This window comes from Lagopus leucura, unplaced genomic scaffold, assembly GCF_019238085.1.
Source record: "Lagopus leucura isolate 7727_CA_CO unplaced genomic scaffold, USGS_WTPT01 Super-Scaffold_100027, whole genome shotgun sequence".
NCBI classification, from domain to species: Eukaryota; Metazoa; Chordata; class Aves; order Galliformes; family Phasianidae; genus Lagopus; species Lagopus leucura.
In genome coordinates this window covers 7015785-7029861 of record NW_024962278.1, presented here as the reverse complement: position 1 = coordinate 7029861, position 14077 = coordinate 7015785, and the positions used below count along the sequence as shown (strand labels likewise).

The 14077-nt window shown below is 42.8% G+C and overlaps 1 protein-coding gene across 1 annotated transcript in view; it reads right to left on the bottom strand.

Annotated features, from left to right (window-relative positions):
* ERGIC1 (endoplasmic reticulum-golgi intermediate compartment 1) overlaps positions 1-14077 on the bottom strand; it is a 56010-nt gene that overhangs the window by 21372 nt on the left and 20561 nt on the right. Inside the window, exon 3 of the mRNA XM_042880563.1 lies at positions 7471-7543. Coding sequence (XP_042736497.1) covers positions 7471-7543 — 73 coding nt within the window. The remainder of the gene's footprint in view (positions 1-7470; positions 7544-14077) is intronic.

Genomic DNA, 14077 nt, shown 5'->3' with positions numbered 1-14077 from the left:
CTTAAAAGAAGATTCATCCTCTTTCAACAAACTGGAAATTTTACTCCCCAAATGCTTTCTGGAAATCTCACAGGTAAAGCAGATATCCAGGGTCAAGGCTGCTACTTCATGGATCTCCGCCTGAACCACTGCTGCCTAAGTCTGGGCTGGTGCTCTTGTCTCAGTTGCTAGCCTTCTCCCCAGGGCCAGGAAACCAAATTGCACACAGCCTTCCTATAATTTTACCAGACAATCCTGGGATGTTGACAAAAGCAGCATTTGGCACCTCTAGCAACACCCCCTGAAAGGATAACGTCTCCAGCAGAAAAAAAGAAGCTGGTTTTAACTTATTGCTGTCTATTCTGGAACGTAAAGTATCCCAGAATTAAGCAACAGTACCTAACAGTGAATATGAGATGGTCATAAGGGAAATAAAATCTGAGGTCAGGCAGAAGGACACTGTAAACACAGCTGCTTCTACAGTTCTTTAGGGAGGCAGCATATAGGGTCATATTGTAAACTAGAGATGGCACACATCTCCTCTTCCAAAGACCCCAAAGAAGTAGGAATTGGTATTTTACTGGTTGTTGTTAAAAGTCCATTTGAACAAAAGAGGTGCAATAAAGCAAAGGTGAAATGCAGAGCTATGAAAGTGTAATAGGGCAATAGGACACTTAAAAGTGCACCTCACCCTGAGCAGGGCCTCCCATCACTGCTTCAAGGAAATGGAGGAAAGTTTCCCTACGCTGCAGGAGCAGTGATCCACACAGAAAGAATCTGCTTCACTTCTAGAAAGAGCCACTTTGAAATACTTCCCATTCCTGAGCGATGCTGCTGGGAGATAGATGCTCATCCCATCTGCTTACAAACTTGTAGCATTACACAGAAGGAGTTGGCTAAGATTGCAGATCTTGCAATGGTATGCAAGACAGAGGGGAGAAGAGTAGCACGAGGGCTTAGCATTTCTTTAAGATTTTATCCAAAGACAGACAAACCCATTCTCCACGCTTAGATTTATGACACAACAGCTTTGTTTCCCCAGAAACAAAACTTCTCACATAACTTATTTCCACCTAGCAACCCTGGCCACTAATGTTAGACGCTTTGCACTTCCAAAGCTAACAGCCCATGGAGTCCAAGAGGGGCCACGAGGCATCAGGCTGCTCAGTGCCTCACGCTCTGCCTGGATGCTGAGTACATCATCCTCATTCTCTGTATTCCATGGCCTAGCCTTTGCTTCAAATTGCAACTTTTTTTCTCCCTCATTTACAGCAAACAGCCAGGCTGCCTCCTCCCAGCCATCAGCCATAAAGCTAGAAAATACAGCCACTCACTCCACAAGCTGCCTTTTACCTCATCCTCCGACTGCCAGGAAGCATTCTGCACTCTTGAGTCCCTAAGCCTGAGGGGAAAAATAATTACTCCTTCTTGAGGGAGTTCAAAGATTCTCTCAAGGGATTTTCTCGGGCAAATTCTACAAGTCCTCTTGACTTCACTTACCATTCCAGCTCTCATCATTCACCTTCCACAGACACAACCATCCTAAATCAAGAGGCCTGCACAACCTCCTCGTTTGTGCCAAACAAGAGAAGGCATAATATAGGAAAAAAACCCACTGTAACATCATTTTCACAATTTGTGCAAAGAAAGAAGCAAGTCAGCAAACTCTCTGCTGTGTAATAAATCGCACGTATCTATTGCTCTGCTGCTTGTAAGCTTCTTCTCTGCCCTGAATGTCATCAATTCACCATTTAGAAGGTCTCTGTCCCACTTTATGTCCTTGCCTTAGCTGTAAAGCACAGAAAACACTGTCCTACAATGAAGGAATTACAGCTCTCCAGGAGGCAGGAAGAAGAAGGCTTCCAAAGACACCAACGTAGATTTGAGTCAGAAATTTCGAATGACATCATGGCACCACCTTCCGCTTCCTGCTAACCTGTACATGGACGTTAGGACAAATGGCACAACAGCACAAATAAATAACACCTTTTATTAGGTAATCTCCAAGTTACAACGCAAACATTAATTAAGCTCCTTAACACCTCTGAGGTAGTTCAGCTGAGCATTATATCCTACAGAAAAGTGTCTGTCTCAAGGTCAGTCCATACTGAGAGCAGGATTACAACTTCCATTCCCCACCGACTACCAGGCCATGCTCTACCCGCTGTTCGAGCTTGCTCCACTATTTCATCTGCTTTAACTGGATGAGCCAGTGGGGCTGGACCCACACCTCCAGCTTAGTGCCTGGAATCCAGATCAGAACATACAAGTTGTAGCAGTGTGCTCCCAGTGCAGACAGCTCATGCTCCGAGGCTACCATCATTTCTCACAGGAGGAATGCTTATTGCACCAGGATCACCCTATGCTGCTCACAACAGCTACAGCCTGACCCTGCAAGTCATTATGAGAAATCACTATGAGACAAAGCCACAAGACACATTTCAAATACCCCAGAGAGCCTAAGGGACAGAAAAGATGACAGGGTATGATAACAATTCTGCTTCACTGCAGGATCAGTCTTGGGCATGCAAACAAACCCTGTGTAATCAAGCAGTATTAGTCTCAGAAGCAGCTAGCTTTCTGCTTCCTCCCATTTTTGGAGTACTTGATAACCTGCACAGACAAGTTGTACGGCATGCAGTGCGGCCCCAGCACCAGAGCTGGGCTGTGTGACACTCACAGATCAGCAAAAATATTTTTGAAAAGATTAAAACAAGACGGGTGTCCTCTGTGAATGATCTGGCCACCTTAAATGAACAGTTGATTTTGACATTGCTGATAAGTTATGCTTATATAGAGAGCCAGTATTTTTATTGTAGATACTGTGCTTGCATAATTACCTTGCAGGAGGACACAGACATTCAAGCAGCAAAGTTGTCACTCGAGCCTGTTCAGTGTCAGCTACTTCATTTCAAACAAACAAACAAGCAAAAAAACAACAGCACAATAACAACACCAGCAGAAATAGTCTGCTGCTTTTACATAGTACGCTGTGCCAGATGAATTGTTGTTTGGCAGACACATTCATACCACAAATAGCACATTCATACCCTCCTACCCCTTCCCCTAGCTGCCAATGCAACACAGACTAGATTACTTAATTACATCTCTCCTACTAATGATGGAATACTTGGAAAACTCTTATTGATCACATAGAACATAATTCATGACCTAATTACAGTCGTAAAACTGCAGGATTATCATCTTGCCAGCTATTAACTTCTGGAATTGATCTGGGTTAATTAGAACAGAGATAGGTGATCTCTGCATTCTTGATTTGCAGCATAACAGCAAGATGAATGAGGAAGGCTGTTAAAGGTAGCACAAGCAATTCCTAGCCCTCACTCTACTCTCAACCAACTGCCCATCCTGCTCAGGAAATATCTGACACATTTAACACTTGAGCTTCATGTCTCCAGCCATTTGAGTCATTTGCTCAGTGGGACAAGCATCTTTGATACTGTAATATTGCAGATGCTCAAATGTGGAGCATGGACCTCCTTTGCTTTATCTGTCTTTTACAGAACTGAGGCATTAGATCTAAGTTCTTGCTCTGTCTGTTCTGAAGTATTCAGTCATTCTCTGGATAGAAAAAAAACAATCATGAACATCCTTGATTTCCAGAGTTCACCCTTCTCTTAACTGCAATGACAGGTTGTGGTTGAGCCGAGGAAGAAAAACCTTTTTTCTCACCAGCACTTCACAGTGCTTTTCCTGGAAAGGATGCAGTCCCATCTAGGAACCAAGCTTCAGCTTCCTTCATGGCTACTCAGAGGACTGCCTGTTAGAGTCATGCAGTGGATCTTTAACATGACAAATTAGAAATTTTCTAGCTTGCTCTGGACTCATCTACACAGGAAGCTAGTAAGCAATAAAATAGGATGTGCATTTATAGTGTGTTACCTATGCCACATTAATTTCCTGCATGCCCACTGTAATGCATCCAGTATCTTAATCCAGCTTCCTAGCTGAAGCAAGCTTCCCTGCCACGGACGCGAGCTGGGTGCTCATTAGACGTGCCCACACACTGAGTTATGACACACCTACTGTTACGCACAGTCTTCCCCACATCGATAATCTGTTTGGGTTTAGTGTTATGACTGCTATCCTCAAGATGAAGGTGTAATTTCTTGGCCTTCTGCCACATGGGCAAGCTGAGATTGCAAGCACTAAGACAACGGGTCAGTCCAGGAAAAAGAGATTTGAAGTTGGGCAAGAGTGACCACACAGATTTCTAGCAATAACAGGACTTCAAATTGCTAGTCATATGAATGCAGAAGGAAGTCCAACAGTGGGAAGAAGCTTAGGGGTTAATGTGGTGCAGAGCAGACCTTATTTTCTCATGTTAGAACACATGAGTTCAGCAAACCATACCAACCACTCTTTTCAAACCTAGATACCAAAAAACCCATTGGTAAGAGTCAGACAGCTAACCCTGTGGGTACCACTGCTGTTGAGGTTGCTGCTGACTTGCCCTGAAGCTGGATGTCAATGCACACACCCACTCCACACACTATTACTGGGCATAACAGGGCTATGAAGTAAGCATGGATTAACAACAGTGAACCTGGTTTGTCTCTGATGTAAGGAACCAGACCAGGTGCTCTTGATTTCAACTTGCCATCAAAAATGTGCAGCTATTCCCATGCAATCTGGCTTTGTAAAGTACATGACTGCTTTAGGGGAAATATTACACAAAGACTGATGAAGTCTTCTAATTCAGCTGGCACTGGCAAAGCAGGAAAGCTCACCCTGTACAAGAGCATACTCTAGTTAATCATTCAAATTCTGGCTGGCACTAGGAAATTTCAAGCTGGGAGGGTATGTTGTGCAAGAGATAGGAAAGATACAAAAGAAATTCGATACAGAAGAAACTTGAAGCTTGCAATAAAAGGTGATGGGTATTGAGCAGTTTGCACAAAAGGAACCTTCTGCATCTTGAGAAGTATTTGGTTCTTGGCAAACAAAGGCTCAAAACATTTTTCTGAGTTAGTATCTCCACTGTTACCCGCCATCACCCAGTTTCTAATGATGGTTAGAACTAACAGAGTTCTCACACTGTTTCAGACCACATACAGCTCTCCACAACTGCACCCATGTTCCGAACCATCAGACTGCGCTGCCTCACAATGTAGCATCAGTAGCACATTTTAAAGGGAGGCAGGAGAGGTCAGCAGCATCTCTGAACACCTCTAAAGTGCTATGGGCTTCCCAGAAAAGAAAGCAATGAGTAAGAAATGGAAAAAGAAGAGTACTCCTACTTCAGAAGTCACTGAACTGGGAAGCACCTCTTAAGAGTCATTCTGAAGTATTTCCGTTGTAACGGAGCAAGCCTATTCACAAATGCAGTGGGTGCACTGTTCCCAACAAGAGGGAATTTGATGACCCACAGCTCATCAAAAAGAGGTGATCACATTCAGTAAGCTATTGTGTTGGACAGTCCGTGACACAGCAGTTTCCTGCATTCACCTCTGATTCTTCCATGACATCCTCCCTAAAATTTTACTGCTTCACTGTTCACAAACACCTCCTCCCTGAGTCCCTGCTGGGAAAGACAGCTTACCAACTCGCTGAGGTTCCAACCAGAATCCTCAGTATGCACAACTCAGAGCACCTCCAGTATCTTCATGGAGAATGCATCGTCTTGTTCAGAAAGTCACCATATGAAACAAGCACAAAGCCTCAGAGAATCACACAGCTTTGCTGTTCAAAAATAAACCCAAAGTCAGGAAATAATCACTACATAAAGAAACATACACTCTGCTAGATCAAAATTAGGTAAATATTTCTAATTCCTCTCGTAAAAAAACTAACAAAAAATCAGGTAAGTAAATGAGATCTAAGAGAAGAGCAACAAAAAGTACTTTTTTACTTGAAGTAATCTGTCTAGAGTTTTCTTAAAACAAAGAAATCAAGAATTTCTCACATTTAGCTCCTGAGAAAAGTAGGTGAATAAGACGAGCCTAGTATTTTACCAAAAAAAAAAGCATGAATTGAATTCAAAGAAATGGCAAGGGGGTAAGAAACATGAGATACCATCTCTGAAAGAAAAGTGCAACAGGCATAAAAATCAGCTAGAGCTAGATTACACTATTGTCTTAAGGTTAAACATTAAGGTTCAAGTTATTCTTTAAGTTAAATTCTTGATCCAAGTCAGAGATGAACAATGAAAAGGTACGAGGTGATCAGAACCAACGCAAAGTGCAGTTGGTCAAAATACAGCATAGAAGTCTTGTGCCTTTCAGAGCTTTTGTGCTCAGCAGTGACATCTGTGGCTGTGAGGACCATCATGCCAGTCCGACTGAAGTTCCGCCCTTCCTAACTCTCCAGGAAAACTGCATCACAGTTGGGTGAGCTCACTGCCACGTCAGTAGGATTACGGAGGCCGTTTCCTAGAACCCCAAACAAAGGTACTTAGGTTAACAGTTACCAAGAAAAGTCGACGTTGAGGCATGAGGAGTGCAAAAACAGAAAAAAAAACACCCAACAATCTGATCAGTGTAAATATTCATGCTATGAGCAATTTTTTAAACCCTGAAGTATTACTGGTTTGCTCATAGTAGGTCCAGAAGAGATCACCCAGGTACAATTCCTCTTCAGGCACAAAGTCTGTCAAGTAAATTTTCAAGTAAGGCTTGAAGGCACAAAGAATGAAGACAAAACTCATGCCACAAGTAAAGCGATCTGCATGTATCAGATATTCAGTTCAATCTGACATCAGAAAAAAAAAAAAGATTATTAATATTAAACTAATAAGCATTCACATTTTATACAACTCATTTTCTCAAAAAGCATCTCCAAAAATATACAGTGAAGACCAGCAGAATGCAACCCTCATTCCACCCACAAAGAAGTCAGGGGAAAATAAAAGGTTTTGTCAGAGATCCCAGGGATCCACAACAATATCCCACACTCCCAGAGCACTGGTAGAGTGGTTTCAACCAGTAGGCACCACACATTTCAACTTAAGGTATCGCTGATGAAAAAGACACTGATTCAAAGTGAATCTGGAAAAATAAACAAGTACAGAGAAAAGAATGTATTCAGGAGGAGAGAGGAAATGAATCTCATAAGAGGAAAATAAATAAAGAACTTAAGGAGGAAAAGGGAACCTGCAGCAGATCGGCACCAATCTTAGCAATCACAGTGCCTTATGCCCATCTATCATCAGAGAACTGAAGAGGAATGGGAGCTTATTCATCTTGTTCAAGAGACAAATCTAGTATGCAACTGATAAAGGATTGGGCAGGCCTGGAACAATTTTCTATAATATAAATATTTTAGAACAAAGTTTGCCTGGCTTATCTCAGTAAAATAAAAAGCTGAATGAATGACTGAGTATTTCAACTCAACCAAAAGGAATCCTAAACCATGAGAGAACTAACTGGGTAGTGAAATTACCGGCACATTTTTCCAAGGTAATGGAGGACATCCATAAAGAATCATGTATAAACATACATTCAAACAAAGGAAAACATGGTTACTACTTACATTTCAGTGGCTATGAATCCGGTGAGCTCAGACAGGAAGAGAAACAGTATGAAGAGACAGCAGCAGACAGAGACTGGAAAAGAAGAAAGTTGAGGAAAAGGTTAGTTTATATCTCCAACAAAGACACAAACTGTTTTCACACGGGCAGATCATTCCCCCTGCAAACATGCCATCCAGACACATCTAACAATCAACAATTTTTCTGTAGAGACAACACCAGGCCATCCAAGCAGTGACTTCAGTGGCATGCCAACACTCGGCGTCCTGCTGGGTATCTTAACTCTTGGCCTACCTTCTCCGCCATGATTTCCATCTCGCCACAGCTCCTGTGTTCTTCACCTCCAACACACTATGCTGGTCAACCAGCTCTCCCTCCCCTTTGACAAAAGTGCTTATCAGCAGTACTTCTTTTGGAGCCCTTGCTCCATGCTGAATTTTATTACACTAAAACCTCCTTAAGAAAAGGGAAGAAAAAAAAAAAAAAAGGCATTTCCTTGCTTCAGAAGCACACAATCAGTTATGTTGTGTTTTGTGGATTAGGAAACATTTTGGTTCTTTGTCAGGTTCTAAGGCTATGCACGTGCTGTCTCACAGCCTGTACTACATGTGAGACAGAGCAGATACTGCAGAGACTGTTGTGATAATGGACTAGTCTAAACAATGCCTCATTCTCCTCTTATTTCTCCATTTGCCAACATACTCTTCAGAGAAGACAAATTTGTAGCCAAGTCATTGCTAAGAACCTGGACAAGTCCTGCGTCAGTTCTAAGAAAGCCAATCTACAGTTAAAAGAGCAGAGCCAAAAGTTGCCAGTGTATTCTTTGTTACTCTTCATCAGAAACTGTTCAAAACATCACACAGTGACATTCATGCAGCAGCGTCAGTTTCCTGTACAGGAGGAGCTTGAAGGAAGGAAGGAATGGCTGTGAGTCTCACTGAGTAGGGATGATTAGACACGGATGTGCCAACTCAAGGAGATGGGGCTGTATTAAATAAAATATCCAAGTTCATCATGAATCATTACACAAAAGAGTAAACCAGGAAATGGCATGGCAGCAGACACAGTCTGGTTCACCCCTCAGTCCCAGCAGAGTAACAGTGACCAAGCACTCTTTGGAAATGACCATTTTACCACAGCCACTAATTAAGATTGAGAAACGTGTAAGAAAAACCCTGTTCCTCAACTTTACTCCACATGACCCATACAGCCTGAATATCCTTTCCTCCAGAAGGCTCAAGCAACAATTGGCTGGAGAGCAATTTTAATCAAACTATTGCGCCTGTCCACTGTCCCTTGGTACGGAGCATGGGAGGCATGGGAACAAAAGGGGAGGTACTTAAAGCAAATACCGACAGACCCTTGAGTGACCTGAAGCCCTGTGCCTCATTCTTCAGATTAGTCAGTCTGTAGTTCTGAGGAAAGAGAAATACACAGCTTCCCCTTCTTCATCAGTCATTTCAAGGGTGGATTCATTTACTGACCCTCTCAGAAGTGAGGAGGATTAAAAGAGATGCCAAAAAGCCATTAAGTAGGATGAAGAAAAAGGGGAAAATGAAGTCAAAAATCAGTAGGAAACGGAAAGCCAGCGAGGATATTCATTGGAAAAGAGAAACCTCAGATGGTCAGACAGTCAATCCCAGGTCCTGGCTGTGAAGATGCAGAACACCACGACACTGCTGCAACCCAGCTAAGCCACCAGCACAGTGTGTCATGGGGGTGGAGAAGGAACTACTTGAAACACAGCAACAAACTCTGATGAGAACATATACGCCCATGTAAGAGCAGAAAGAAAAGCAGTCGGGCACAAGACTAGTTGATCCAGTGTTTCTCACCATTAATCACCGAACAGACACATAAGATCTCTGATCTTGGCAGTATGCAGGGGAGAACGTATGATTGAGACAATTCTTTCAGCTGCTTTCCATACACCCTTTTGCCATGTTCTCATTCTGTAGCAGTTTAACACAGCATCAGACAGACCTCTCTGCTCTCCATCGCTTCTTTGCAAGCTTGGTACTGATGCCAATTCTCACCCAGAGCTTTCCTCCTTTTCCAGCTTTTCACTTTCTTCTCTGTCATTTTCATTATCAAATTACCTCCTCCTTTCCTGGTATACAAACTACTATCTTCCTTAAGTCCCTTTTCCAATCCAGCTCTTCCAGTGAAGACCCATGACAATACATACTAAGTACAATAAAATTACAAAAACCTGCACATAAGAAGTCCTGCAAGAATGTCCTGAAACACCTGGTGGGGACTGACTTCCAAAGGCCTTTGATACTTCTGTCAGTGTTTGAACTGCACAGGCAGTTTTCAACCTACAAAACAGATTACTGAGAGTTTACACAAGGACAGGTCTGGAGAAGATGAATGGGGAAAAACGACTCACTCCCAGTACAAGAATGCAATGGAAGGCTGAGCTTTAAAACAAGAGGAGAGAGTTTTTCTTCTATGGGACACTTGGCATTCTGAAACCCCTCAATGTCAGGGAAAGTCTAAGAGACTTAAAGAAAGAAAAGAATCAGACATGCCTAGAAGAAGAAATCCATTGATGGCCACTAAACACAAAAGAACCACCTCTGTCTCAGCCAAATGAGGGATGTTTGGGCACTGTTTCACCTGTCCTCGTGCTCTCAGCATCTACTGCTGATCACTACCTTGAAAACTACACTTGGCTAAGTGGAGTTTTGCAACAGCCTTGCTAGCATGGCTGCTCTGGTGTTAAAGCATTCCTGTACGTGCACATCTCCAGAGCAAGGGGTGTTGGGTGTCTTTGGCATCACACTTACACAAAAGCTTTATGCTTTGAACCATCTCTCGCTGCCAAAGTGCCCCTCTCCTTAGTGTACACAGCTGTATGCAGGCACATAAACACTCTCAGTGTGACAATGTACACACATAGTTTCAGCTACTTATTGCATAGTGAAGACCTGTACTTGCTTCCATGCAAGTGCATGGTTCCAGCCACTCATATATGATAACTATATTTCATCTGGAAAAGCAGATTAAAGACTAGGATCAGATAGAATAGGAAAAATTAGTGCTTAAAGCTTAAAGCTTAGCTTAACTGCAAGGGCACTGTGATGTTCCCACAGAGCTTAAAGGACAACGTAAGACAGGTTTCTTAAAACTCTGGTAGGACAAAGTGATCAATATATCCCAGATTGCTCATTGTAGACACACTGGAATGTGCTTTTATTGAGAAATTCCAAAATGATGAGAAATTCTACCAAGGACTTTTTTCAGCATTGGCTTCTACATCCTCACCCTTATGCACATATCTCTTTAAATATACACCCCCATCTAGGTACATTCCTAACTCACCCTCCCCACCCTTCAATAAATGAATAAAATGCACACTGTTTAACAACACACAGACTGAAGGAGTGAATCTTTGTCTATATTAAGGCATAAAATTAATAGTATTTATTGTACAATGAAGCAAACTGCTATGAAGTACAAGGATTGGGTCTTGTTACAAATGACACGTGAATCATAACTTTGATATTTCCTGATGTGTATTTAAAACTCCAGCCTCCAAACAGCATAGAGTATTTCTGGATAACGTTACCATGTGTGCATACAAGACATGCATGCAAACTATGCATCCACGCTGACTGTTAAGCAGAAGGATTGCTACAGCAGCTGTTCGAGTCGCAGGCCTCTCTCTCAAGAAGTCAGACTGCTGCTGTCCAGATGCCAGCTGTCAGACAGCCAGGGCATGTGCCACTGCTGCCTACATACCCAAACATGGCCAGTTCAGCACCATGGTAATCAGGGCTGTTAGAAGGGCCGTGTGCTGGCCTCACAGACACACTGCACCAGGGTCAGAAGGCTTGTGAGGACTGGCACAACACCTGGTGGAAGAGGGACAGCAACAGCATGACTGTCTTAGTGGCACATTAACTGATCTGAAAGAAGAGATTTTTACTGAGAACAAGGGATGCCTAACTACTGCCTGCCTTTCGCAGTAGTCTTTGTGTGTGCTGTTCTGTGCAAACCCTACCACTAAACTATGGGGGACTGCTCTTGGTTCCTTTGTTCCTACTAGTTTTTAGTAGCCAGAAGGGTTGCTGCACAGATCCAGAGTATCTTATATGCAATGTGCTTTCGAAATTACAAAAGCCTACAAAAAGAAACCCTCCAGTTGGATTCTGAACTTGCCCACAGACTCTTCTCCATCAAAATACCTTCACACTTATTTGGAGCTGCCTCTTTCCTAGCAGTTGGCCCCTTCACCCCTGTTGGTTGGACACAGCATTGGTACTCACATCTCTTTTCTTTTGTAATTTGATCTATTCCTTCCTCCCTAATAAACCTCAAGCTTCTAAAACAGAACAAAAAAAAAAAACAACAACCCCTCAAACAAGTAAATAAACAACAAAACAAACAAGAAACCCACACACAAAAAGGCCTTCCCTCCCCCCAAATACAAACACAATTGGAAGAATCCTGCTTTAATCTGCTCCCATTCCAGAAAGCACCAGAAAAAACACTCAGCTGAAATCACACAGGAAGGACTACAAAGTCAGATACTACGGGCTATTTTGTATCAACCCTGTAAGAAGAGTAGCACCCTCCCCTACCTCCAAGCCTCTATTATGGTTAACACCTGAATTCCCTGAAGCATTTATCTCAAACTCATGAGACCTTCCCAGGCTTCAAACTGCCATGGCAATGGGCTGGTCTCATTCACGGCCTCCTGCAACACTCAAGATTACTGGCTTTCAAATTACAAGTCACAGGCTTGGTCAGACAGAAAATCCATTAGGAAAGCTGCATCCAGGATCCTCACACGCAAAGCTACCACAGGTTGTTGGCTGTCTGCGTGTGTGGTTCAAAAGCTTCTATCAGCCTCTCTGCAAACACTCTGACAAAAAGAAGGAGAACCAGTTAGAGAAGAAAAATCAAAGCCTGAGAAGCTGCAAATAACAATAGAGAGAAATAAGTCAGCTAATAATTTTAAGTAAGAGTCACAGCCTCCAAGCCTTCCCACAACACACTTATCACTTAAGCTGTTTACTGCAGATCTGAAAGCCTAATGCTGCTGGATGGCCTTTGATGGGTTTTTTGTTTCTAAAACATTTTCTTTTGCAGGTGATTCATAACAAGACAAATTCTCAAAGACAGCCCAGTTATACTGTGGGAACTCCTCGTTTCCAAAACAGAAGAGAAGGTAGAATCAACTAAACAAGTTCAAAGTGTTCTTTCAAAACGCTCAATCTCATATACCTCTAAATTACTGAACAGTTTTACTCAAGCTCTTTGTTTACTGTCTCAGCAAAGCAAAGAGGGAATTGACTTGCAAGAAATTCGGTGGTCAGGATAACAAGAGAGGACAAGGACTCCCTGAAAGTAAATATTTACAACGACAAGCTATATTCACAGAAACACAGAATAGTTGAGGCTGGCAGGGACTTCTGGAGATCATCCCATCCAATGCCCCTGAAAAAAAAGGGTCAGATGAAGCGTGTTGCTCAGGGTCAGGTCTACTGGTTTAGAATATCCCAAAGTTGGAGACTCTACACCACCGGGCAACCAGCTCCAGGGCTCGACCACCCTCAGAGTAAGAAGCAAGGAGTTCCTTTAGCTCACAAAAGGCTCTGCTTCGTGTCCCATTGATTCACTGCTGTTGACTCAGTTCTATTTGGTGCCTGTTGTCACCAAGGGATATGACATCACTCACGTCAGCAATGACATACAAGGCTACTGACCCATCTACAAGAACGGATGAATGGAGCACAACTGTATGATCAAAGGAAGTCACTGTTCAATGGAACAGGAAAGCTGCAATAGGCATCTAATTACAGACTTGGCAGGGCCAACCTGATCAATGTTTACCACTCTACACAGTGCACTCACTGGATATAATTGTGTGAAATTGCATTACTCAGCCCACAGCCTACCTCAGGAGGAGGAAGGAAGGAAAAGAGGCTCGAGGCAAGAGATTTGTATCAGCTGAAGTCTCTGCACTGATACACAGGAGTGAGAGTGGATCACTATCAGTGGTTTCTGACAAACTAATTATTGTCCTTTAAAAGCATGACAAATAACAATAAAATAAGATCTCCGCTCATTAGCCCCATCTACAATGTCAGATGAATCCCCTGAGTACATTGTGACAGAAATAACTGTTTCCCAAACCATCCTCTCTGATGGCCACTGCACATTGCCATCCACTCAGCTCCTCATTCAATCGGAAGCCAAAACCTGGATTCTCTATAGAGTAGCAGTTCGGTTCCTCAACTCTCTTCAGTAAGAAATGCAACTGTGAACACAACAGCTATGAGCTGTTCTTCACCATGAAGAGATGCCCATTAGAGACAGGCAAAAAAATCCAGTCGTTCACTCCCCCAGTGTTTGGATCAGACTCACAGCTTCTATTCCAGGGAAGACTCCAGTAAAAACTCTACAGCTAATTCAGTAGCTAGCAGCGTGGGTATTCCAGCTTTAGCTCTTAGGAGCTCCCTTTCATAAGAAGATATCTTTGCTACTTTTTGATGCCGAGAGTCCAAATCCATGCAAATTCCTCCATCACTCAGTGAAACCTTAGGTACTGGGTAAAAAGAGCTGTCTTAGCAACAAAGGACATAATTCCTAGTCTTT